General features: G+C 36.2%; 1 protein-coding gene across 1 annotated transcript in view; it reads right to left on the bottom strand.

Annotated features, from left to right (window-relative positions):
• LOC150090979 (secretin receptor-like) overlaps positions 1-17,006 on the bottom strand; it is an 83,987-nt gene extending 66,981 nt beyond the window's left edge. Inside the window, exon 1 of the mRNA XM_090379185.1 lies at positions 16,916-17,006. Within this exon, the coding sequence (XP_090235311.1) occupies positions 16,916-16,930 (15 nt within the window). The 5' untranslated portion in view covers positions 16,931-17,006. The remainder of the gene's footprint in view (positions 1-16,915) is intronic.
• Between the last annotated feature and the right edge of the window lie 9,785 nt (positions 17,007-26,791).

Here is a 26,791-nt window from a genome sequence, read left to right as displayed (position 1 = left end):
GTTTAGTCGACAGGATACATTGCCGTTTGGCATTTGTTTGGTGAGGTCTGGGTTCGATTCCGGTCCATGACTGGATGAATTTCTAAAGTTCGCTTTAGTCGAGGTTGTAGTTAGCCGACCTCAGTCGAAGAGAGTAGGGTTTCATCCTGTGGATTATTTCTTTTTCATCTCCCACAATATGCAAATCGGACAGTGAATATACACTTCCGGTGCACATACTTATATGAGCGACAAGGTTCAGTGTCGTTAAAATAATAATTTTCCTTCTTCAGGGAGGAGTGGGTGGGAAGGAGTGGTAGTCGCAGAACGAGAGGTCAGAAAGTGTATATTAGTTTGTGAGTACAGTACTTCTCACATTTGATCTTCTGTATTAAGGGCAGTGTGAAGTCTCACGTTGTAGGGAAACAACATTATGTCACACGTTAACTCATCTGGTTTCCTTCTGTGCATTTTTTTTGCAACGATGGAAGCCCATTGCACGTTTAAAAAATTACGCTGCCCTGTACGCGTAAAGTGTTGCGAGCACGCTGTTGTGAGAAATCATGCGGATTCTGGGTGGAGGGAAAAAGAGAAAACCAGGAAACAACCCACCATCCTAAGGCCATTTAATTCAGCCCATAGTCAACGATGGAAACCGTTAGACATTTCTCCATTCTACAATGAGATTAATGTCGTATATTCCCAAGTGGTAGCGAATGGAGTAGCCACTATAAGGTTGTGGAAACCAATACATAACCATTTCTGGTTAAAAAGTATAAAATATCGCCATATATTCGCTTAATTTTAAGACTCAACAATCTATCTCTGAGTACAGAGTCTAACACAACATGTTACAACGTGAAAATCCAGCGACCAGATTAAAAAAATGCTTTAACAATCCCATATTTTGCGTTTATCGTTTTCACTATCGATTTCAAGGTAGTCATGCATCTGGTCGTGAAAGTCAAAGTAATAAAGTAGCAGTTATCGAACGTAGTAAAGATATCACGGAGTTAGAAAACGGCATGATTGTGGGAGCTTGTGCGTCTGGTGTTTCCACATCGGCAGATGCACAAGATGTGGTGTGCGAAGAGTATAGCGCGTTGTACAGGTTCAAAGCCAGGTCACTGTGCGACAGATGACATCGAAATACAAAATGGAGAATGCAAGAACAATATCACAAATGAAGATGCGCTGCACTTGCACTATTGGAGTTCCACAGCAGACGACACAAGAGACACCCTCTCCTCACCGCTGATCATCGTCGACGGCGAATTCTGTGGTGTCAACAACACTCTAGTTGGACACTGGAGGACTGGAAAAAGTGTGCTCGTCAGGTGAGTCAAAATACTTGATGCAACATGTCGACAGACGCTTCAGTGTGTGACGAAAGCAACACGATTTCATGGACCCGTCGTGCATGATGCTCACTGTCCAGGTATGTGGCAAGTGAGGTGTGATTAATATGGGGCGTGATTTTCTGGCAAGAAATAAAACCCCTGGTGCGAATAGAGGAACGTTTCACTGGTGAGGTCTACCGGCAGCTCTTAGGAGATCATGTTCACTGCCAAGTTGCATTTTGTCTAGGACAAAAACGGGATCTTCCAAGACGATAAAGCGCTGTGTCATCGGGCCTGCACTGTGGCTCGAGGAGCACAGCGCAGATATCACCAACCTTGATTGGCCTCCAAATTCGCCCTGACCTCAGTCCCATTTGAAGACTTGTGGGATGTTTTCAAACGGGAAGTGGTGTGCGAGCAGGAAAGTCAAGCTGAAGTGGCCGGTAGGATAAATGTGATTCGTAGTATGCTAGCAGATTGGGAAGCCAATTCGAAAACACGTAGACTTTCTTGAAATCCTGTCAGAGGTTGTCCTCCTTTCCTCTGCTCAATATGACTGCAGTCTGAGGTTACAGTAGCTTCACAGTGCAGCAACTTGCTTTAGAGTTTGAACGATCTATAGAAGGGCTTGTATTCGGGTATACCTGTTATACAGAAGGCTTCCAAAGAGTCGTCTTTACACAGGACGAGTACACCAAAGATGCGATGCCGGTTGTATTGATGGCCACACTTTAAGGCTTTTTATGTATAGGGGTAAAGGGGACTCGGTTCATTTAGTGGCAACAGCGTTTTAAATGAATCCAGGAGCAGTGGTCTATGGTTTCCTTCACATGCCTCAATACAGTTTTATACTTTTATCTGGAGAGGGCGGAACCACATTCTGTCCCACTAACATCAAAGAAAGTGACATTTGGTGGTGGCAGTCTAATGATGTCAACTTAAATTATTATCAATCGCCGTAAAAATATTCTTGTGTTACTTCAAGAAACTTTAAGGCTGTAAAGTATCCAGAAGAGATCATCGATCATTATGTCCCCTGTAAGCATGGGCAACGCTTCCAGACTTATTTTAATGGACGATAATACATGCCTTTCCAAAGCTGTCGTTGTGAATCAGTACCTCTGTGAAACTTTGAACCACTTATACCATTTAAACACACTGGTACGACTTCATGTTTCTTCACCATAAACAGTTTTTAATTTTTCATACATTTCTGTTAAAGGTTTTCCCCTTTTAAATGGGAAATTTTATATTCATTCATTGCTGCTTACAGACTACGTATTTAAAATTCCATTGGACTTTTTGCAAGTTAAATTCCTACAGAAAGGTTCCATTCAGTCCTTTCCTTGATTGTATGTTGTTTGTTCTGCATATCAGTGATGAGATTCAATAAATCAGTATTAAAGATGTCCAACTCTGAAGATTTTAAAATTTTATTTGGACTTTAGTTTATAAACCTGTTTTTTTCAAAATACAGCATCATTTCCCATATTAACCACAGAAAGAGATTCATGTATAAGCCCTTTTAAATTAAACTATTATATCTAACCGTATCTTATCTCTAAAATTGCGTTTGCTGTAATACTGTAATATTATTTTGGCCAAACTGCCCAAACTGCACGTCTGTTTGATTTCCTCTTGTTTACAAAGTTGCAATATTAAAAGTATTTTGTAATGACATGTAATCCTAATAATCATTTTCTGGTAAACCTTCTACTGCGCGCATTTGCCAAGATAATCTTTGAATAAAATGCTACCTTGAATCTTTGAATCCTATCTTGAATCTATGAATAAAATACTTTCCTCCCTAATTATAATCGTTTCTGGCTTAATCGTAAAAATAAGATAAGCAAAAACTAAGAAATCAAAAGGAGGAAGAAGAAGAAGAAAAAAATAAAATGCAGTTCGAACTTCTTTTAAATGCCGATAATTTTATAGAGAGCTTCCTGTTGAGTTTTCTTATTTATTTGTGCACCCAATTAATCCCATTAGTCAAATAAGTTGTAACAAATGCAAGTTTTCTCGAGTTACACTCGCTGATTTTGCCCTCTGCAAGTGACAGTTACCTTCACGCTAGAGAAGATTCCTGTTCCTTTAAAGTCCTTAAAGGAGAACATTGATACTGCATCAGAAACTAACAATTCATACTACTCTTGCGAAGAAGCCAGCATTTCGTAAACATTTTACTCGAAATTTCCAGGTGCTTTTGATATTTAATTGCTTTCTTAAGATTAAGTTTTCGAAATAAAAAGCCAGAAACGGCATTCGATGTTGGCACCCTTCCCACACCAAAACAAAGCACAGATTTCATCACTTAAACACTTATAGGAACCATCCGTCTAAAGGTTCGTCAGAATTAGGTCTTTATACAGAGCAGACACGACTTGGTATTGTATCTCACGAAATCTGTGCTTTGTTAAAGAAGTGGTTGTTAGTGACCACGGCCCTATTGTGCCTTTCTGAAATTGAGCACTCCATTTGGGCAATGTTAATCGAGCAGCTAGGAATTTTGGCAACGGTTGTCAGTGAGTAAAGTATATATATTTTTTGGGTTAAGGCGGTCCTTAGTCGCACTATGGCAAGCCCTAAACCAACTCTCTGGTTTTACCCATGTCTGCAAATCCAAAGTTGTATCAACTGGGTCTAACCCAGGATCCAAAATGTACCCGTGGAGCCGATGAGGATTGAACTAATGTCCTTTATGGCTGCCTCAATTACCATCCCCATACATGTAGGTTTATAACCAAGATTGGTCTTATAAACCGTGGAGATGAGCATAAACTCATCTCTGATGACACACTACAAGGCCTTCTCTGAGTTTTCTCAGAAAGTCTTTGAGACAAGACGTAACCATGCAAATACAACCTAAACTGTGACATCTGTCCCTACCTAGACAAACATACCTGAATGTGATAATACTTAAAAGTGACAGGCCTGCTAGAATATGTCTCTCACATAGTGAGTTTTTGTGTTAAAATGAATTATGTTGAAATTGAACCAAATTCTCCGATTTTGTCCAAGTTAATTAGAAGTACTATGTTTAGTTATAAGCTAAAAGCATAATCTGTGTAATTTAATTAGCTGTATTCTGAGTTTTCGTACCCTGAATATGTATATATTAAAAAGAAATTAAGTTCCTTGCAGGTTAAGTTGTGTAAATGTGAACGAATGCTATGTAAGCTATGCGGTGACTGAGTGATTGCACGTGAATAGTATATAAAAATGTGTGGCTAGGGTGGTTCTAGTCCCATCAACGACCGGAGGAATTTCTAAAGTCGTCTTCAATCGAAGTTTTATTTAGCCTATCTTGGATGGAGAGAATTGGGTTCCCCGCAAGTTATTCCGGGTTTTTCAGCCCATACAACATGCAGATTGGTCCGTCAATATACACTCGTGCAGAGAAAAACATTATATGTATTATGAACGATAAGATGGTACATGTCTCGTTTGCACCGCTTGCTAAATTGAGAGGGGTGCCCATTGTTGTTGTAAGGTTTTAGGCGCATCAGCCACTTAGGCCATTTTGCCTCTTATATAATATGTCTGTAATTTGCGTGTGCTCTGTGGTCGATTTGCTGTTTGCTGGACGAAACACCCTAGCTTCCGAGAGAAAAAAATTCAACCCTCGCCTGAGACCAATTTACTCAGCCACGTTGTTAAAAAGACCCAAAAAAAAAATTCCTCGCATCATTGACATGATTCGAACTCAAGTCTTTTGGAGGACGGCGATTCTATCAGCTGTGCTACCCACGAGGGCATAATAAAACAAAACATAAGATTATTATAAGTTATTGTGAGATTGTTAAATTATCATTCTTTTAATATAAATCAACAGTGTAAACATTAAGTTAAAGTAAAATTTGTTTCTTCTCATCTGAAAGGAAGCTGAGTGATTGTCCATTTCTCTTACTTCGCAGTTCATATTTGAGCCTTGTGGTATACATTCCCAAAGATTTCATTCCTGTGTATTATGTCTATATACTGTATAGTTTCCTTGGGTTCTATGTTCAGAATTTTATTGGGAAGCACTTAACGAAGAGCGGCCATTAGCTCTTCGTTAAGTGCTTCCCAATCAAATTCAGTGGATCGTATCTAGTGGATGGATGGAACTGCCGGTAAGGGGATTTCCGACACCCATATCACAATCAGGCAGCCAAAGTGTATTTGTTCGTACTCCATGTAATTTATGGTCAATTTGCCTGTTGTTGGGCGAGAAACTAGAATTTCCTGGAGGAAAAAAAAACACACTGCCCTTGTTTGGTACAAACTCAGTCACAACGTGAAAAAAAGCCAAAAAAAGACCCCTTTTTTTCCACAAGATCATCATAGCCACTGAGCTTGCCGAAGAGGGTTTACGGAGCAGGATTTACATTTTCCTTTAAATATTTTATCAAAGCTGTTTTCATTCTATATTTATTTCATTGTCCCTTCATTTCTTTTCGTTCTAGTGCAATCAAAATCAGAAATGTAAAATGGAATATTTTTGATTCTGATTGCACTAGAAATTTTGTCCGTCCACAAGTCCTCCGATTCTTTTGGAGCCAGCGCACCCAAGCCTTTCAAAACGGCCTTCTTTCGCTCAGAAGAAGTTACAGACTATACTTGGATCCAAAATTTCGACCCAGTAGCTTATATTACTCCTCTCCATCACAGTCCCCTCAGTACTGTAATGTCCTTGTGCTTTAAAGCTACATAGTTCTTTTTTACCAAGTTTTTTTTATCGAAAATATGTTTAAAAACGAAAATAAAAACATTTCACCAAAGTCTTTAACTCCAAATTTTTTTTATCTTTTCGCTGTATAATGCTTCTGTTTGTGTGCCGAGTTTGAAGTGTATAAAATAACTTCTTTGAGGATATTTTTTTCATGTCCTTCACATATTCTTGGATCTTCTTTTAACGGTTGAAATCGAAGACTCTTTTTTGCACACGATTGGTACCAGGAAAATTGAAACCTTTTGATTTTTATTCAAAAGGGGGAAGTAGCGAACGTTCCATTGCGACTGATATACAGGAGTCGTAGAACGTTTACGATAAATGGTGGACAGTGTTCAAGAGGAAACAGCTACGATAGATGGGACAAATGGAATTTTATTCGCTGGCCTGTTTTCTTGTAGACATTCATCACTTGTCAACTGCTATTGAATGGAACGGTGACACCTTAATAATAACGACAAAGGGTATCTGAGGACCGTACTGCTGACCAAGGTGAAATTGAAAGGTTGCGCAACGTAAAGAAAAGTGTTCTGTAGTTGCCCTTCTTGTAATTTTCTATACGCTTCTGTCAAGCGGTCGCGATGGTCCGTCATTCAGTTTGTCTGGGCGACGATACTGTGGGAGATGTAACAGTTATTACGTGGAGCGTGAAAAGTCTCGAAGACTTTTACGTTGATAGCGAGCACGAGATAACTTCAAAGGTTTCCGTGCTGAAGCAACAACGTCCCTTAAACTTTGCACTGCTAAATTGCTGCTATAGTTAGACATCCCTGACTTCTTGTAGACAGCTAGCAGGGCAAAGGTCTTGTTGTTTTCATACTTTCAGAATAATTTACCAGATGTTTGATGAGCTATTTTAAATTTATAGTTTGGGCTCATCTTACAGATGATTGTTTATTCGAATAATGTATACCGAGACAAATATGTTCAGAGCAGTACAAAATAAACGCCCTCTTTCTTCAACTGTTTTTTTAATCTCTTTAACAACCATATTCTTAAACAACCTGCATTACTTGTTAGGCTCTCTTTCTCTCTCCCCTCTCTCTCATAGCAACGTGTGCGCGCTTGAGCGTGTTGCTTAGTAGCAGAGAAGAAGAGTCAAAACCATATCCGAAGTGGAACATGACAAAGCGACGCTAGAAGCTGAGTAACGCCTAGAAGGTTGATTCTGTGAAGTAGAAAAAATCTACCCACTACTATAAAGGATGCATTATTCACCAACTCGGAATTCTGTATGAATAACTTTCTGTTTGCATGCGAGATCCTGGCACCGAAAGCTAAAGATAGTTCAAAAAAGAAGGGTTTCATCTTTAGCTGGTTGATCCTTATTCATGAAGATAAATTTCGCTTTGTGAATTTTTGGTAAAGAACCTGGCGATATATATATTTAGGCATTTTTGCGTGCAGAATATTTGGTGGATATGAAATGTCATTCTGATATCAATGTTAAAATCGATGGATACCATATTGTGTTATTATTCGCGTGACTAAATGAAGGATAGCTATTGCGTTAATGATTTTAAGAATTTTAATTTAAGAAAGCATTAAGTAAAGTTCCCTGTTACATTATTTCCCCAAAAAAATTAAAGTGAGAGAGGGAACTGAGATCATGAGTCTTCTGAAATCAAGAACCTTAAAAGTAAAGCCCAATTTTTTTTCTTCAACTGTTTATCACTCTCAATAAAAGTTACTTATTTTGCGCTGCAGACAGACAGACACTGTTTTTGATATGTAAACATCTTTGACGGCACTTATGATTTCTAAAGTCTCGTTTCAAGACTCTTGGTTTTTAACAGACACTTTCGATTATTTTATAGATGATAACCTAGGAAGAAGTTGTGCACTTCTTTTCTTCCTTAGGGCATGTTTTTAAATAGTGTGATTTTAATTCTTTTCACCTTATATGAATTTACTTCCTTAATTTACGGATTTAGAGGATAATACTGCAAGATGTCTATAAGATGTTGTTCATTTAACAAACAAAATTTTTGACATCTGAATTTAGTAGAAAATCTAGGACAGCAGGTTGAAAAGTTCAGGCACTGAGACACTATTCTATGTATTGAAGAAGTTGGAGGTGGATATATTTGCAAAGCTGATAATAAAATATGGTTTATAAAAGTTAGATATCTGATGATTTTTCTTTGCGAATTGAAGCACATTGTATTTTTGTCTGACTAAATAGAGGAGGTAAATTCTATTAAAGGCTATATCAAAATTTCGAATAGCAGAGCTGCGTTTCTGGAATCCTTTCTAAGTACTCTCAAGAAATTCAAATTGACCAGATTTTCAACGTTTTTTTCCCAAAGTTTCACGATTCAGAGAAGACAATACAAAGATCTTTTATGTGAGCAACCTTTACAAGTTTTCGATTCTATTTTATAATTTTTATTTTATTTGCACTGCAGTGTATTTTAATCATGCATATACAATTTTAAAACTTTTATTATTAAAAATTTTTAAGTTAGTTTTTCAGTACTCTTTTACAAACAAACATTTTCGAATTAGGAGTTATCCTAGAAATAGCCCAAACACCCAAGTATATTTTATCTGCCAGTTGTTTGTGTTCGCTATTCAATTTTCCTGTTTCAGACTGCCTCCCGCTCCAAATGAACCAATAAAATGATGGCCATCGACATGCTTTATTACTCAAAACATGCTTAATACTCTAATTAATGTAATATACACGTACTAGGAGAATATTCTAATTACCAGCTCAGCATGTGCATCCACCCACTGTGCTCTGTCACATTCCTTTCACCAACCTCAGGACAGTTCATAGCTAATCTCTTTAATTAATTCATTCCATTATATGCTCAAACCACCACATACCGTCCAGGAAACGGATCTTACAGCTTGCATGCATAGGTCAGCTGGGGTTGAAGTAAACCCACTTGAAAGTCGTGATCCGTATTCACTTGCTATTAAAGCAAGAAAAATCAACAAAACAGACTTGTCGACAGCACATTAATATAGTCTTTTCTCCACAAGACTATATTAATGGATCTCCTCTGTGCAACGTATATATTTATAGCACATAAAGCTTTCGCTGCTAGACCGTGGTTTTGGTCACTGTGATTCCATTCCATTATAAAAAGCTTGGGTTTAAGTTTTTGTCTAGAAGGGAACAACATTTTTGGGTTTGTGTTACCGTGGCCAAGTTAGCCGGTGTTGTTCCTGTAATGATCTCAGTTTCTTATTTTTATTTTATCTTCTTATAAAAATCATTCAACTACTAAGTGCGAAGTCCCCAGAGCCTCTCCTGACTATTGTGCTGTAGGCTCCATCCATTTGTTTGGGCTCACCATATAGCAACATCCATATATACATTTTCCATGATAACCTACAAGAGGGCTTGAAATCTCCGAAATCTTGCATTCCAGGCTGCTGCACGTTCCAAAAGAAGCAGCAAAAGAATCACTCTCACCTTTGCCTGCGGCTGTTTTAATCTATTAGTCTATGTTTCCCCAAGTTATCAGTTTTCCGAACCACCTTGCAAGAATAATATTCACTGATGCTTCTATAGCAACAGCGAATAATTCTTGCACCCCTTCTATTTAAATGTATCCGATCCCTGTAAAAGCAGTGTCTACTGCTAACAAGCAGAAACTGCACTGAGAAAATTTCTACCCCATGAGCCTTGCACATTCTTTCCATGGTCGAATTGATTGATAATATCCTCAACATGTATTCCCTCCGATAGTATCTGGGCAGAATTGCAGATACTTTCAAATTTAATCCTAAATTATAAGTAGTCAGTCCCCATTTCTCACTGTATGTGAGCTTTGTGGAATGACTCAAAAGAAACCAGCACGGTCCACGTTTTAATCATGTTGCGTTCTTGAAAAATTGGTCATCCTGTAAATTATAAACTGAACAATAATTAGGAAAAGAGACAAAATTAATAAAAATATTTAAATTGCTTATTGCCTGTCTAGAGAAGGTGAGATGCTTCCTAAAACGCCTGTCACGAGTCTTGCCTTTTTATATTCTTCTAAGAGTGCATTCTTTTCATTTTGTGACCTTAGATAAGGGTGTAAGCTCCAAAAGCATTTGGTTCCCAATGTTATTTATTTTTTTTAGAATGTTTTTAAGGGTATTTTATCTCTGACGAATCAAAATAAAGTGCATTTTCCTTTGGGTATTTACAGATTTCCTTTTACTTCAATATATTACTCTTTAATTTCTTATAATATTATGTCACAACAATACTGCTTTTAGGATGTTTCGTTAAACACTCTTCTACTCCTGCGAGCAATTTAGATAAAAAAAAAGGTAACTACTGCAGAAAACCAGTTTATAATGAAGTTGTAAGCTCCCCTAGCAGAGCTGGTAATTAAAGTACCAAAGACTATAAGCAGATATGTATTTGTTTATCTTGCAATAAATAAGGAAAAATTAATTTATTAACTTTCACTGCAACTCCGAAATCATCGAATTAAATAACTTATGATTGGTTGGTTGGAAATAGAATATAGCACACAAGCGGAGAACGTACGGTACATCGAACTATTGGATAATGAGTAGCATCTGTTCGAATTCTTCAAGTACGACCAGGACAGAGTAGAGGCGGTAAGATTATTCACGGGCTGAGCCAAAATCTTGTACAACCTTACCTTGGGTTAAAACCCTTGTGCGGTTTCATTTTAAAGATACAAAGTTTAGAGTTTATGCGAGTACTGCTCGTAGTCAGCAGTGTCCAAGGGGCGGGCAGTGCAGGGCAACGGAATTCACTTATGAGCCAATATAACTTAGAACCTTTCTTTGACCATGTTAGCCCTACGTAGTATATCGAACTTTTCCTATGTCAGTTCTCAATGACACGATGCTCCCCCTGGGCGCCTCCGTAGCCAGGTGGGAAGGAGCAGCAGTGCGTAGTACACGCTTCTTGATTAGACCGGGGTTCGAGCCCGTCACCACCAAATACGGAGGATGCGGAAAGGTCAGGGAATGACCACCGCATATTCCGGAGCAATATGGCCTTAGTTGCTAATGCTCCTAAAAACCAAATAACAAACGATGCTCCCCCCCCCCCCTTCATCTCCAACTCACAGATGTTTATATGTTTATGGTACTTTTAACGTTTTTCTAGTTGGTATCCATACCCATAAACATAGAGTAGTAAACGGTACACTTCTTTTATGCAGACAAAATTGGTACTTACGATTTGCGCATCTCTCTGAAGAAATAGAAATATCCACGAATATTCGTCTTTAAGAACATATAAGATTTGAAATAAGAATTTCAACAAATTGAATTTCCCCCTTATTTATTTCTTTTTCTTTTTCTTTTTTCATTCTTTCTTTTTCGAAAGCTAGAAAGGAAGATATTTTCTTTACTCTTTCGCCAAAATCTGACCATTGTTCCACATTCCACTTTCTTTGATTCCATCTTATACTTTTCTGACTCATTAAATTCACTTCAACGTATGAATACAGTGAGAATTTTAGGAGTACTGATTTCTAACCTGTTCCACATATTTCAGAGATACTCAGAGAAATACATGAACGACAACTTTCCCGCGTGTCTGGCTCAATTCCTTCATATTCAGGACAAACTTCTTTTGTTCCCTACAACAATAGACATTCGAATACTGTTAAATCTGGAGTTTTCATTCGCTGGCTTCATCCAGTTCGAGAGTAAAAGCTACTTTCTACAGTTTTAATGAAAAAAAAAATGATTAAGGATACTTTGGTCTGTGTTTTCAGCATTATCATTCTTTGCCATAATGCCCATCTTAGCAACAAGAGATAAGAATTAATTATTCTCTAATTATTATGTCCTCATTAGGTAAAATCTCCCTTAATTGAGTAATTTAAAATTAATTGTAGTAGTTAGGACGCCTTGCAATACAAAAGGAGGGAAAAAAAGGTAATTTAGTTCGTTAAGATAAATGCAATTACTTCCGTAACGATACCGATAGAATGACAGTGTCAAAGGTATAAACATGATTTTTTAAACAAGAGTAAATAAACTTGAGAAAATTTTGTAGATCACTTATTGACTAGTATTACTCAGTTCTTATAATTGCGCTTCCTCCTGAAGTTATCCTTAGATATTTGAAAGAAAGTAGAGGAACTTCTATTAATTAAAATTAAGCCAAGAAAAACTATTTTTAGTGGAGCTTTTTGGCTTTTGATTCACTTGACTCTGCATCTTTCAGAGAATTTTGCATTAAATTTTATTAGTTATTAAAAATTAAGAAATTCATTTAATGATATTAATAAAATACAACAGAGATACAGTAGCACATCAGAACTTTACAAACTGAAGTATTCCCTTAACATCAAGGAATGATTCATAACATAACCAATCAATACTATGTATTTAATATAAGATTGGACATCATGCTTTTCCAGATTTTTTCTTCCTTTCGTTCTTTTTCTTCTTCTTTAGTTTTTTTCGCCCGAGATACATATTAATTTTACTATTAAGTTAATCTTAATCTTATTATTAAGGCTTCGAACTTAAATATCTCTGGCGTCTAAAAGCAGGAAAAATGTCACCTCTTTTGTGTTAAGGGTGTGACACTGAATAAATGAAATGTGGATAAATACGCCTTTCTTCTTGGAATATCCGACAAGAACATCATTTTGTCGTATAAGAGTGATATTCATTTTCCCTCTAAACAAAAAAGCTTGCGTAATATTTAGCGAATGGACGTAACCATTGCCATGACAACCCTACGAGTTCATGATAAAGTACATAATAATCCCTGGAGTGTGATTTCCAAACAACTACACAAATAAGGGCGAAGGCAGAATATTGAGCAACCAAATTCGTAAAGACAGATTAGATCCTTACGAACATATATATTACATTACCAAAAGTTTTGGGACATATTTAAGAGAAACGACAAATCTTATTTTAATTAAAATAATTGAAAGAAGAGAGTCTGCCGTATTTGAGTTCTCTGCAGATTAGTTAGTCTTAGTTTGTTCTATCTGTTTATCCGAAGTTTAAATCCCGTTCCAGATTTTTCCTGCTTCCCACCTCTGATGCTCCTGGGGGGTTTTTGCATTGAATCGTGATGGTGAATAGTTTGGTCGAGACTACTAGATTGTCTTCTGTGTATTTGACGTCCCGTCTATTTCTTTAATCCATGTGCTAATTCATAATTTGATGTGAACCCGATGTCGGAAACTGTTAACTCCTTTTCCCCCCTCTTACATTACCTTTTTGAGTGTCGAATTTAGATAATCTGAAGCCGTGGTTCAGTTTTTCCAGGGGCCCGCGACCTTGGGCCCTTGCAGCAGCTGTGCCCATGCCGGTATATCCGACTTTGTCAGGATTTAACGATTATGTCATGTTCGTTAGTAACCGATCGTTCAGTAAAATTGTTTAATATTCGTATGAAATTCTTGTAATAATAAATTTTTATTTTATATGAGTGTTGTTTAAAATTAATTAAATACAAATTGTCAGATCTATTGCATTAACAGGGACACTATATAACCTGGATTAAACTGTTCAATAAATATGGGAATTGTAATAAACACAAAATACATACAAGGGGTGAAGGGAGGGATAGTTGTGCTGCAGAGGACTGGATTAATGTGCCGCGACAATAGGTCTGGAACCATTGTATTAGAGTAATAATCATCACCTCCATTGTAAATTACATCGCCCCTGCAATACTGTCTTCGCTGCACAACAGTCGAACCTTACCCAAACACATCCACATGTTGTGTGCGCCGAGTTTTTTGGATTCCTTTTATAAACTTCTTTTTTTTTAATTAAAATTAATTGTGGGATTGTTAACATTCAGGCTTGTTCAACATAAATTACAACGCGTCACAACCTGTCGTACCTATTATCAAACATAAATTTAAAAAGAATGCTAGATAAAATTATACCAATTAGATTTAATTCCAATTTTATTGTTTTGAGCATGTATATTTTGTATCCAACTACTTCAAATAAAGCATCAAAAACTACTTACATTAATGTTGTTTTAATTCATTTGATAACCATGGAAACAAAACTCCAGAATCTCTCGAAAAAGAGTCATTTGTTTACTCATTCATCCCATTACGATATTTACAGTAATCTCCCTGATAGCTAGTAATATTAAAGATGACTCTTCCAGGATAATGGCCATCAGTGGGTTGGCTGTATCGCTTTCTTTGTCGATCCCGTTCATAACAGTGATAATTAATTGGATAGGCTGTAATAGGAGATAACCCGAAGATAACTAAGATATTAAATATGCTGTAAGAGAGGGGAGGGGAGGGGAGAAAGAAGGGTAATATTGCTTCTAGATAATAGCTATTTCATCTCATCTTACTAGGGCCGTGTTTATGCCCAGAAACATATTGCAGCTCGATATAGAGACTTCCTCCTCAATTTAAAAGATAAAAGTAAGGTTTAGTAGTAATCATTGGTAGTAATTTAGCACAGATGATATGCTCATCGTAGAGTCAACTTACACTTTACACGTGTATTTATCTAAGCTGCCTTTAATGTTGGAACACCGTTCTTCTATTAGAAGATTCCTCTGATAATTTGTGTACGGAATAATCTTTATGCAATGTTTATTGCATAAAGTATTCCCGCATACTCACAGATTTTAAAGTTACTTTTACATGGGTATTTTGCTTAAAGTATGAAACGAAGTAATTTATTTTATATTTGTTACAGAATATACATTACAAGCTCATACTCTGAATAATTATGTATTTACAACGTAATTCCAACGAAAATATATTGATTAAATAAAACCCACGAAGAAATACAGAGCAATGAAGTGTTTTAAATCTGAAATATGGCGCCTATAAAGATTTATAATTACACCAGATAAAAAGCTTGTAATAAAAAGGTAGTTAACAGCGAGTAATAAAGAGAGATCATCCTTTATGAAATTAAAGTGGAGACGAAGATATCAATTTTAAATTGATCGATAAGCCTCTGGGGAGAGAGATTAGAGGAAAAATGACAAATAAATTATTATTATGGAAACATCAAGGTCAAAGACTTGAAAGTAGATTATCGAGAGAAGAGAAGAGTCTTTTAGTGGCAAGTACCAATCTCTGTTTAAATGTTATGCCATGGTGAGAGTTATGATCTGCCAAAGGTAGTAAACCGAACCTTTTTTGAGACAAGGACATACCTGCGATTGTTAAAAATCCAAGGTCATCGTGCCTACTGCATTGCTAATGAAGTCTTCATGTGTTCTACCAGTTGCCTGCACTCTGTTTGTTTTATACAGCCAGGTGTAATGATATCAACTCCTTTGCTGTCGTCAGATTTTTTGAGGCCACAAGGAATCACCCCCCTCCAAGAGACTGAGAGAAGAAAGTTGTCACAAATGTTGAAAAGTTTATTAGTCAAAGAAATGTGGAAGTGGAAAGGTTTAGAAGTAACATTAACTTGACCGCCATATGAGGTTGTTGAAGTTGTCGCATGGCCTGATAGGTGTTGGGCAACAACCCTTATTCTGCCACTAACTTTTTGTTAATATTGCAATGTTGCGATATTCGATTGCATAATCGAATTTAAATCTCATAAACGATCGTCTTATGAGATTTAAATCGATTGATTATTATATATCAAGTAAATTTCAGACCTAGGAATTGGACCGGACTGATAATTTGCCTTGAGAAATGGAAATCCTATAAAAATGAATCCACTGTTCCTCGTCATGTATGACCCTAGCGAAAAATAGTCGTACCAATATCATATATGAAAACAGAGGGTGTTGGGTTATGTGGTGAGAGAGCAGAAAGACAATGCACTATTTATGGTGTTCGTAACCATGCAATTTCGAGTTATGAAGAAACGTGGTCCAAAACCTGCTGTAATTACAATGATATATTTAATTAAATTAATATATTATTATAAATTTTGATACTGTCTGAAAATCTGAAGTCTGAGGATCTTCTGGAGCCTCGCAACTATGCTATTTGGAACAGAATGAACAAGCATATCTATCACTCAGTAAGAAAATTCGTTATCCACGAACTTATTACAGAAGTACTATCGTAGACAAAACGCTTGTGGATGATATTCTTATAATTCATTTTAGAAATCAAAGCTCCTGGTATCCACGGTGGTAAATTGATTTTGGAAGCAGCATTAGTAATAGTGAATGTTTTAAGAATAAGTTGACCAAGAATAACATTGTAAATCGCAAATAAGTCGGAATCCGAATTAGAAAAAGCCAGAGGTGATGAGTATTGAGACCTGACGTCAAAAAGTATTCTATTAACGCCTAGACAGTTAGCCTAAAGTTGTACCAACTGTAGTGCATTTCGGAAAATCGATAATGAGACAACGTGACCGAACAATAGGGGTATGATCACAATCATCAATGTTTTCCCCCGAGATATAGAAAACAGATGCGTGTGAATTGTAAATATCAAATGCAAATAAGATTATCTGAGTCCAAGCCTTCTCAGTTAGCGCGATATTTATAATCGCTATCCTACTCCATGTGGAAAAGCCTCCGGTTCGAATCCCATCAATGACGTGAGGATTTTCTATCGGCTTTTTTCACACCGTGACCTAGTTAGTGGGTTCCAGATCAGGATTAGGTGGTTTGTTCTTCCAAAGTTTTTCATCCAGGAAAACAGACAACTCAATCACAGAATACACACAATTAATAGACACCATGTACTGCTACCTCATGGCCTTAGTTTCTTTGGCGTAATTGAACAACAAAATACTAGAAAGCAAGGATCTCGTCCAGCCATCTTTTAATATCCACCCGTGTCCAATCAAAAGAAGTTATAAAATTACTTTGCTGATCGATCTCTATAAAGCACAACGAATTTTCCACATTTCGCATTATTTTTAATAAAATCAGTTATATAACAGATACTAGTATGCCACCTCCTATTAAAAGTATTAATAATTCGATTAATTAAAAAAATGTATCACTTACCCTTAAATTAGTCATCGTACGAATTTTAAAAATATAGAAAGCTTCGTTTGCTCAATAGCCACAAATGCTCTGAAAACTTTACTCCCAGAAAGTTTTAGAGTTTTTTTTTTTAAACTCCTCCTACAGATTAATCAGATGGACAATAATACTCACAATTACGCCTTAGGAGCATAATCAACTCCGCGTAACTATAATCCTTTTTTCCAAATTTCTTTTCTACGTTAGAGCTCGAGATCCGCTTCCATAAAATTCTCCATTCACCCGAAAGTAACCCGTTACTTTTAAAAAGACGGAATAAAGTAACTTCTTAACTTTGTGTGATCCTTTAAAAGACATTGTGGACACGAAACATTCCTTAGCAAAAATTTCTCACGTTAAACGCTAAAAGGAAACCGAACTTTCTCCTTCCGAGGACAATAGAAGACGGGTGACTGCCTGTTGAAGCAGTGTGACCACAAAACTGTCACCGAAATGGTGTTTCGGTTCAACCAATTACATTTCTCGCCAGGGTGATTTTTCATTTCCCTTTCCTTTCCGGAGTCGCGCGCTTCTCGCAAACACTGGCATCGTCAGTGTCTTGTGTTGATGAGACGCCTCGGTGAAATACTAGAGAGAGAGAGAGATGGGTGACACGAGCTTGGAATTACGGCGAGCAGTAAATTGAGGATGTTTATCTTCCGCACATGGGAATGCTTAAAGAACAAGGCGGGACACGAGAGACTTATCTCCCACGTGTGCAGATTAATTACGCATATGATAGACGATCTAGCCATAACAAGTTCACTGTTATCACCTGAAGTTCCATCCAGGTGATAACGGATCACTGTGTATGGAAATTAAACGAAGTTTGCCCTTTGGGGTAGATTGACGTATTTGGATATAATTTAAGACTGCGACTGCGTATAAAATTTTATCACTGATGGACAAAACTAAGGTAAGAGATGCAAAATCGTGGAATGTTTTATTTTGTGGAGTTTGAGCGAAAAAGGAGAAATTCTTGGATTGGTAATAGTAGAGATGCGAAGATTACATCGTTAGACAACAATTTAGTATATTGTTGGCCATACAGATTCATTGAAGCCAGAGTGCCGCTAGAATGGCAATGCCAAAAAAAATTAAATATATAAATTTATATAAAAAATCATAGTCTAAATAAGTCTTGAAATGTTGAAATGGATCCGAGCTGGAGATGGGAAGCGACCTAAGGGTATCCAACTAGAATTTGTCCAAAAATCTTTCCAGGGATTTACAGAACATACTTTGAAAATTTGGTGTTGACCTGCCATTTTCTTGAAGAGTAATGCCCAAACATCTGAAATACTCCCTTTATATTCTTCGTATGAGTTAGCATCATTTCTATACACAGTAAACGAACCGAAGTTGCGCAGTAGTATTTTTTCATTACAACTCATATTGTGAATTCTTTCACAACGAGTTTCTTACCTCATTATACCTCGAATACCTAATGCTGCCCCAGTAGAGAAGCATATTGTTACTTGTTCTCAGTGCACCCCGCCACCCTGAGGCTTTTTAGCCCTAAATTCTACACGTATTATACCGTATAAAGTTTACTGGAATTTTATATTAAAAAGAAAAAAAAAATCCAATCTGTTGGTTATCGATTTTTAATTAAATTTAATTTTTGGGATGGGTGGACAGTCCGTTTAAAAAAATCTAAATATGAAATTTCATGAAAATACCGCAAAAGTATCAATTCGACGTCCACTGGAAGTCGAATTGATACTTGCGGACGGACGTGCTGCCAAAGACAATAGGCACTATACACTTATGCGAACTCGCCTAAAATCTGGTTAGTAGTAAAAACAAAATAAAAAATAAAACGATATAGATAAAAATATATATATATAAATTAAAACTAAACATATTCGACACATAAAACAAAGAATATAATGTCGATAAAAGTTACAAAAAAAAAAAAAAAAACGAAAAGGTGCTTTAGAAGCTCTATGCCCCTCTGCCAACCCATCAAATGTAACTCACGTACTCCCCCCCCCCGCCAAAAATGCTGCTGTCAGTAACACAGACCCAGTGCCACATCGTACCGAATACTAGAAAAGGAAAGAAAGAATGAGAGAAAAAAGAGAAATAGGGGAGGAAAGAAGAAGGGACGTCAGGTGTGCTCACAGGACGAATGAGCAGTTAACGTCTCAAATATTGAGGTCCCCATCTTAACAATAACAATCTAGTAATAGTAGTAACCGACTTCATAAGAGGATATACGGGTTCCCTTGTTGCTTAGTAACATGATGACCCAATGGAGAAGTATGTTGAACATCTAGTCGAGAACAAGTCCTGTAATTTCAGGTATGTTCGACTAGTTAGATCATATGGGAGCTATTCGAACAACTAATACAAGATTCTTTGATATAACAATTATTTAATTGTAACACTTATTTTATTACTGGTGCAGAAAAAGTCCGCTTTCTTGCATTTTGCAGAATTTGAATACACTTCTAGACAAAATTAACAGAACACGTAGAAATAGTGGCATAACTCGGGCAACTTGTGATGAACCGGGACAAAATTCGGTATGGTGGTGTACCATAGAATAGCAATGAAATGAGGAGACAGCGAGAAACTTCGGACAGATATAAGTGACATATAGGAGTTGTATAAGAGTTTCCAAAAAAGTCACATTACCGAAGTCGATACAAGAAGCAAGAAAATATGGTCACATGATAACAGTACGGTGTATGATCCCTCCAACGGCTAAACGGGCCTGACAAGCAGTGAACCACGCTCTCTATAACGGTGTCTATAAGATTCTGTGGCAACAAGTCTCATTCTTTCACCAGCGCAGACCTCAGCTCACCAAATGACCGAGGAGTTGGCTGTCGTCGAGCAATGCGAAGACCAAGGTCGTCTCACACATGTTCGATCGGATTTAAGTCGTAATCGTGTTGGCCACGGCAGTCGTTGGATATCATCAGTTTCAAAATGGTCCGCAACCACTTGAACTCTATGTGCAGTTACATTGTCGTGCATGAAAAGAAAATCTGGGCAAACCGCAGCTTTAAAAAGTCGCACACAGGGTTCGAGGATCTGTTCTAGGTATTTGTGCGCAGTTACGGTACCCCTATCAAAAACATGAAGAGGCCGTTGACCATTATTCCACCACACATGAGAACACCGCCTCCACTGTAAGTGTCCCTTTTTCTGATGTTGGGGGATGGTACCGCATTTCTCGTTGTCTCCAGATGAAATAACTTACCATAGAATACAGTTTTTAGGCTAAAACGGGACTCATCAGAGAACCGAATGGTGCTCTATTTTGTCCCGCTTTATCGAAAGCTGCACGAGTTATGCCACGTTTACTACGTGTTCTGTTAATTTTGTGGTAGTTTCCTATCTAACGTCTCGAAAGAATGGCATTTGACTATCATGATTAACCATTTTCTCAATTTTCACATCATCTGCAAAATTTTACATTATTCCCTGTAATCCCTTTTTCAGAGTCATTTAAGAAAATAAGAAACGGGAAGCAGTCCGATATAAGCTGGAACGTATTGGAATCACAGGAAAGATCCTTAGATGAATAAAAGGATGGTAAACACAGAGGACAAGAAGTAAAGGTTGTAATTAACTGTAACTGTTCAGAGTGGTTACTATTAGAAATGGGTCCTCGGGGGATCTGTGCCTCACTTTTAACCACAGCCCATTCTGAAGAGTTATAATCAATTACAATCCTTTACCTCTTGTCCTCTGTGTTTTTGTTACCCTAGCCATCCCTTTATTCCTTTAAGGACCTACCTATGACTCCAATATGTTTCTAGAGTTTCTCACGCTTATACAGCAATCTTTTTATTCTGGACTGTCAAATAGATAATGACTGTTAAAGTCAAATAGATAATGAAAAATTTGTTTCTGCGTCCAATTCATGAGTGACACTGTCATAAGAGTTTATCAAGTTAATTAAAGAACATTTTCACTTCAAAAAACCATGCTGTTCTTCCTTGGAAAACCCATTCTTATTTTCCATGATTTTCTCTACTGAAAGGTCTATAGTTATTCTCTTAGACCCACCTTTATAAATTGGCGATACAATGCCTCTTCTCTACTCCAAGAGAATCACTCCTGATTCTAATGAAGCTTCCGCGATTAGCATTAATCGCGTTCTTGCACAACAGCTTCTAAGGGGGCAGTTACCAGCTTGTATTTCATCTTTATACGATATCCGATTATGTATTCGAAGTGATATAGATTCCCAGACTCGCTGCAGCATCATTACTGCCAATAAGCAAGAAATCGCCATCAACACCGCCATCCCTGAAAGCCACACTTAGTAATCAAGCAATTCCCTGAGTACTTGCAGTACTCAGGGAATCCCTATGAAGAGGAGCACGACCATTGATGAAGATGTAACCTTTAAACCATCACACTACTTTCATAACCATAAAAATTGTTCCTTTCCCTGATAAAGGAGAAATGGTATTGGTTTCTTGTTGTTTCCAGATCAAATAATGTCTGCAATCAATTTAGATTCGTTAGAGACCTTTGTATTTGTTGTAATCTCTTACAATTGTTCCAAAATGTCGACATCACCTTTCTAGCTACATTCGCTATTTGTCTACCTCAGGGTGAGCCTGCCTGAGGTAGATAAAATGCCAATTCTAAACAATGTATGTATGTGTGCATGTTAAGAGCTAAAACAAATAAGGCCATGAGGCATTTGGAATGCCTGTAAACTGAGTGTTGTGGTCAATTTTCCTATTTGCTGAACGATAATTCAATTCCCGGGCGAAAAACTATCCAACCCATTCCTGAGACCGACTAACCCGGCCACGTTTTAAAAATCCCATAATTCCTCGCGAGTACGTTATACGTGATGTTTTCTTCTAAAAATACACCCATTGCGCAGCACACTTGAAAAAAATAAAATAATATAAAGTGAAAAATAAATGAAAATTAATTACAGTACGTCCTTTTAACATCCTTACTAATTTTTCAAACTCCAAATTGCAGCGATAACATTGTTGAGAACATTAAACAAGCGAGATTTCTTCATAAAACTCTTTTCCATGATCACTTTTGTTAAGTTCAAGTTTAAACATTTTGCTATTTCACGTTCAGCTATAAAGACAGCCGAAATTTATTTCGGCTATATTTCAGCCGAAGACTTTTAGTAGGTTTTACGTTTGAAGAACGCCCCCTGGTGTCACATAAACATCAGTGAATAACATTCTACAATCGATTACGTGCCTATTCTTTGCCATTCTATGGCGTTGCTGGGTTCGCTGTAACTTTATTATTCAGACGTGCGTAGTACTTCGTGATTTTCCAGAGTAGTTGTTGCGGTCTAACTGATCACGTGAATGAAAAAAGGATGCTTTCGTTCCGGGTATTTCTCCGATAAGGGCAAATAATCGGAGTAATATTTTGAATGATGTAATATTATTACTGTGTTTACGTTTAGCGAAAAGTGATGCGCCATAAACAATCGTCTTGGAGCCTCACTAACAGTTTGTTCCTTGAAGGCGACGTTCCCATCTGCTTTCAAAGAAACCCGGCCCTCGTGCTTTACAATCAGCCAGCGTGTAGTGACGCGAGGGGGTGATTTACGGCTGCAGATAGCGTCCACCACGTTGCCGTTAATTAATACCATCAATTTGATTTGACTTTCTTCGGCCACATTTTGTGCTCAAATATGGTACTTTCATCCCACTCGATACTCGTGTTTTCGTAGTTCCCTCCCTGGAGTTGTGACCTTGGCCTCGCGCTCCCTTATTACAACGATAAATCAAAGGCAGCAGAATGCGCTTTAAGCGATTATAAAAATAAAAGTTTTGTGCGCTTGTTATATAAACAGTTATTTTAAAATCTTAAACTCTTAAGAGGTGGTTTTTTTTTTTTAATAAAGGCAAGATGTGCAATACGGTACGTCGTTATAGGACAAATGATGGATTTTACAAATGCTTTGAGAGCATTCATCAATTCTAAAAAAAATTAATCCTCAATTAATATTCTGCTCTAGTTCATGTCATTCATGAAACTTTCAATATTGGCTGATAGATGGCAGCACGCTATAAGAGTTCACTTTAGTTCATCAGATATTTGTCTTCACTAAGTAGCAGTTTTCTTAACTGAATAGAAAACGATGTATTAGAAAGCATAATGTTTCTATAGAATATTTTGGATATAAGCATTTTTTCGAACGAATTATCCTATCACATTAAATATTTATTTTAAAGCATTTTGTTCACCAAGGAAATTTTAACCGATCAGCATTGTGATTTTGTTTCAGGGTTAGATTTTCAATATGTAAATATAGCTTGACTGATATTTTAATAGAGAAAGAGGAACAGGCCAAAGTTTATAGGGATACACACAATTTAAATATTTTAAATATAAATGGTAACTGAACCCCATTAATGTAAACTGGCCATATTTTGGTTTATGCGGGGATTGTTCAAGTAGAAAACTTGGATTTTGTTAATCAAAGAATAAAAATAATAAAATGAAAAAAAAAATAAAAATAAAAAAATAAATAATTAGAATGAATAATAAATAATTAAATAAAAACAATACAAATAAATAAAATAAATAATAAATAAATAAATAAATAAATAATTAGAATGAATAATAAATAATTAAATAAAAATAATAAAAATAAATAAAATGAATAATGAATAATTAAATAAATATAAATAAATTGTGATCTTCGTGACTATCTGCTTCCCTAGCAATAGTCAATAAGATCTTATAGACCAGTTAATGTAATAAAAAAAAAAAAAAATGCTATCCTCGTGCAGACAGGAATCCATCGCGCATTAGAAAGCGAAAATATCTATATTTATTTTGAATTTTTTCTGCAGTGAACTCCATTAAATCATGACAAGATTCTCCTGATTGGGAAGAAGTCAATACGAAAATTTGCAGTTCATATCTCTTAAAAAAAATAAATAATAATTACTATTGATAAGCAGTTATTTTCCTGATCAGCACTACTAAATAGCTAAATTAAAAATAGCAAATCTAATTATGACAGCGAGGGAATTATTAAATATCTTAATTAAACAAGGCAGGATTATGAGAGATTGATTACTTTACTTTTTAATGAATGTTGGACAGTTCTCTCTAAAATTCGCTATTCTGGAATCGACTACAGTTGGATGGCGGTAATCTCAACCAACCAAGGAAGTGTCAGATAGCGCCACCTGCGCTTTGCTTATATTAATTTATTGTACACCATTTAAAATATTTTCGTAAGAATACAGATTTAATTTACAATTATTGAGAAGGCTGGATTTGAGTTAGCAATATCAGATGGCAAAATCTAAATTAAAAAATGTTTTCATTCTCTTAAGAGCATTTACGTTTTTAAAATACTGTAGAGGAAATCGTGTTAAAGCTGTTATATTACATTTTATTTATGATGAGAATTATGGGGAATATTTTTTATTAATAATACTAGCAATTAGTAATATTTTTATTACTTATGGAAATTAAGAATACTGTATCTGTATTTTTATTTCGTTCAATTTTTTTTTTTTTTTAATTCTTTAAAAACACGTTATATTTATTTTAAGCAAGACATTGTTAAATTGAGGTGCGTATCTGCTATTTACATTATAGCGTATTTTGCAACTGAATATGTAGTAGGGAAATCAGTTTTGCAGATTAAAAAACGAGTAGTCAATTTTAAAATTTGCTTCAGGACAAATCGATTATCTGGATAAATTGTTTATGCGAAATGGATAATCTCAGTTAACTGGAATAATCGACGTCCGACTGCAATTAGCAATAAACTCCACTTGATGTCCTCCCTCCTACCAGGATATATCAGCTCAACCCGACTTGCTCACTCAATTACAGAAACATCGGTTCATTAGCATAGTGAAAAATAAGTTAATTAGCAAGATAACGATTCTTGTTCGTATCTAAGAGAGACAGAATAAATTTTCAAGGCATGTGTTGAACAGAGCGTGTTACATGAGGACAGATTACCGTTGGATGCTTCTGGGTTATGGTGAGCGGTAATAACAAGATCCAATGTTTATTGATTTCATATGAAAATTTGAACAATGAAACTCCTTAAGGAGATCTTACAACTTATCGACAAATTAGCAATACTTAAATCAAATATACTCGTAAACCTTATAACATCACTGATTTCTACTGCCCCTTTAAGAAAAGTTGGAAGAATCTGTGTAATCATTAAAATTAAATCTTCTTAATAAAGTTTTTAATTGTAAAGTTGAAAGAATTCTTCATATTTAAAATCAATTGCTTACAAAATTATGTATGAAGTAAAATAAGAGTGCCCCGCTCTTAATCGTGTTAACAGTTATTATTTATTTATCCTTTCAAAATGACACATATCGAGGTCAACGGTAAGCTAAGTATAAGAATAACGGTGTAAGTCAAAGGCTTCTAAAGAATATTCTTGATATAAATATTAAAATTCCAGAGGTCAATTAAACATTTATGAAAAATCTCAAGTTTTCAGGCGAAAGGAACCACGCTACCCTCGCTTGAGACCGACTGACACAGCCACGTTGCGAAAAAACAGAAAAAGAAAAAAGGCCATTAAAAATCATTATCATTAACAAGATTGGAATCTGGGCCTCTTCCCACCAGTATGGGAAGAGACCCAGGATTCTTGTTGATCTTGCTAATATTGAATTACTCCACTTTACAAATAAGAACTAATAATGGTATTTACTTGGAATGAAGTACCACACCCAAACGACCATCTCGATGGTTGTTGCTGTATCCTTTTGGTTGATGTTGACCACTTCATCTAGTGACGATTTAACTCCCAATATGAAAGATGCTAAAACATACTCGTATACAGACTTTAAGTTCGAATTAATTAGAGTATATGGAGTTATTTGCCACCCACAGAGGAGAAAGCAATAATTGACAAATATGTTGTAATGCATCCAGATAAAAAAAATAAACTCGTTATTCTGGTATGGGAAGATTTATTTGCTGCAACAGTGGGCGAATTCATAGCTCTAAATCGCAATGAGCAATCAACAACATAAAAAAGAACTCCTTAGGTGCAAACTTTTGTTTGTTATTACTACTCACTTGCCATAAGATTATTCATTTATGTTATATAATCTGTATTTAAATTAAACTTGTCATAGGAAACTTTATTATTTATGGATAGGAACATCACTCTCGGCTATGTCACAACACCCAGGACAGTAGAGCAATCCAAAGGTATTCTGCCTTCGTTCTGTTCTACACATTCTTTGAAAATTTATTCTGCCTCCTTTGGAAAGGAACAAGAATACCCACCTTGCTAATTAACTTATTTTTCACTGTGCTAATGAACTGGTGTTTCTGTAATTGAGTGGGCAAGTCGGGTTGAGCCGATACATCGCGGTGGGAGGACATCAAGTGTGGCTTACGGCTAATTACAAATATCTGATACCTGAACAGCGAAACTTCAGGTTAAAACTGTCCGAAATTCTTTAAAAAACAGTGAAGTAATGAACATTTCCGATAATCCTTCGTTAATTAAGAGGTTTAATAATTTCCTCGGTGTCATAATTAGTTTGGTAGTTCTTAATTACATCACTTAGTTATGTTAAACAGGAAAAGATATTTAATTATTTCGTTTTCAATAGAATGCTGTTTTTTTCCTACTATATCCAATCGTTTTCAGTCATCTTTTTATACTTTCAGAATCATTACACAATATTGCAGAGATCATGGCAAAGAGATCTGGAAACATTTTTAATTCTATTTATTTTTTACGTAGAGATCCTGCGTTATGAATTCTTAATTTTTATTAACAAATAACCTATTTTTGTATTAGAGGAATATCTGAATATGCTCTCGCATTTAGCATAGTGTTATGACAGCTGTTCTTCCACACTGAAACTCTCGTGGGTAGCACAGTTG

The sequence above is a fragment of the Mastigoproctus giganteus genome, chromosome 1, assembly GCF_048544385.1.
Source record: "Mastigoproctus giganteus isolate SK-2022 chromosome 1, ASM4854438v1, whole genome shotgun sequence".
NCBI classification, from domain to species: Eukaryota; Metazoa; Arthropoda; class Arachnida; order Uropygi; family Thelyphonidae; genus Mastigoproctus; species Mastigoproctus giganteus.
Note: the sequence above shows the minus strand (reverse complement) of the source record. Positions and strands in the feature narration are given on the sequence as shown.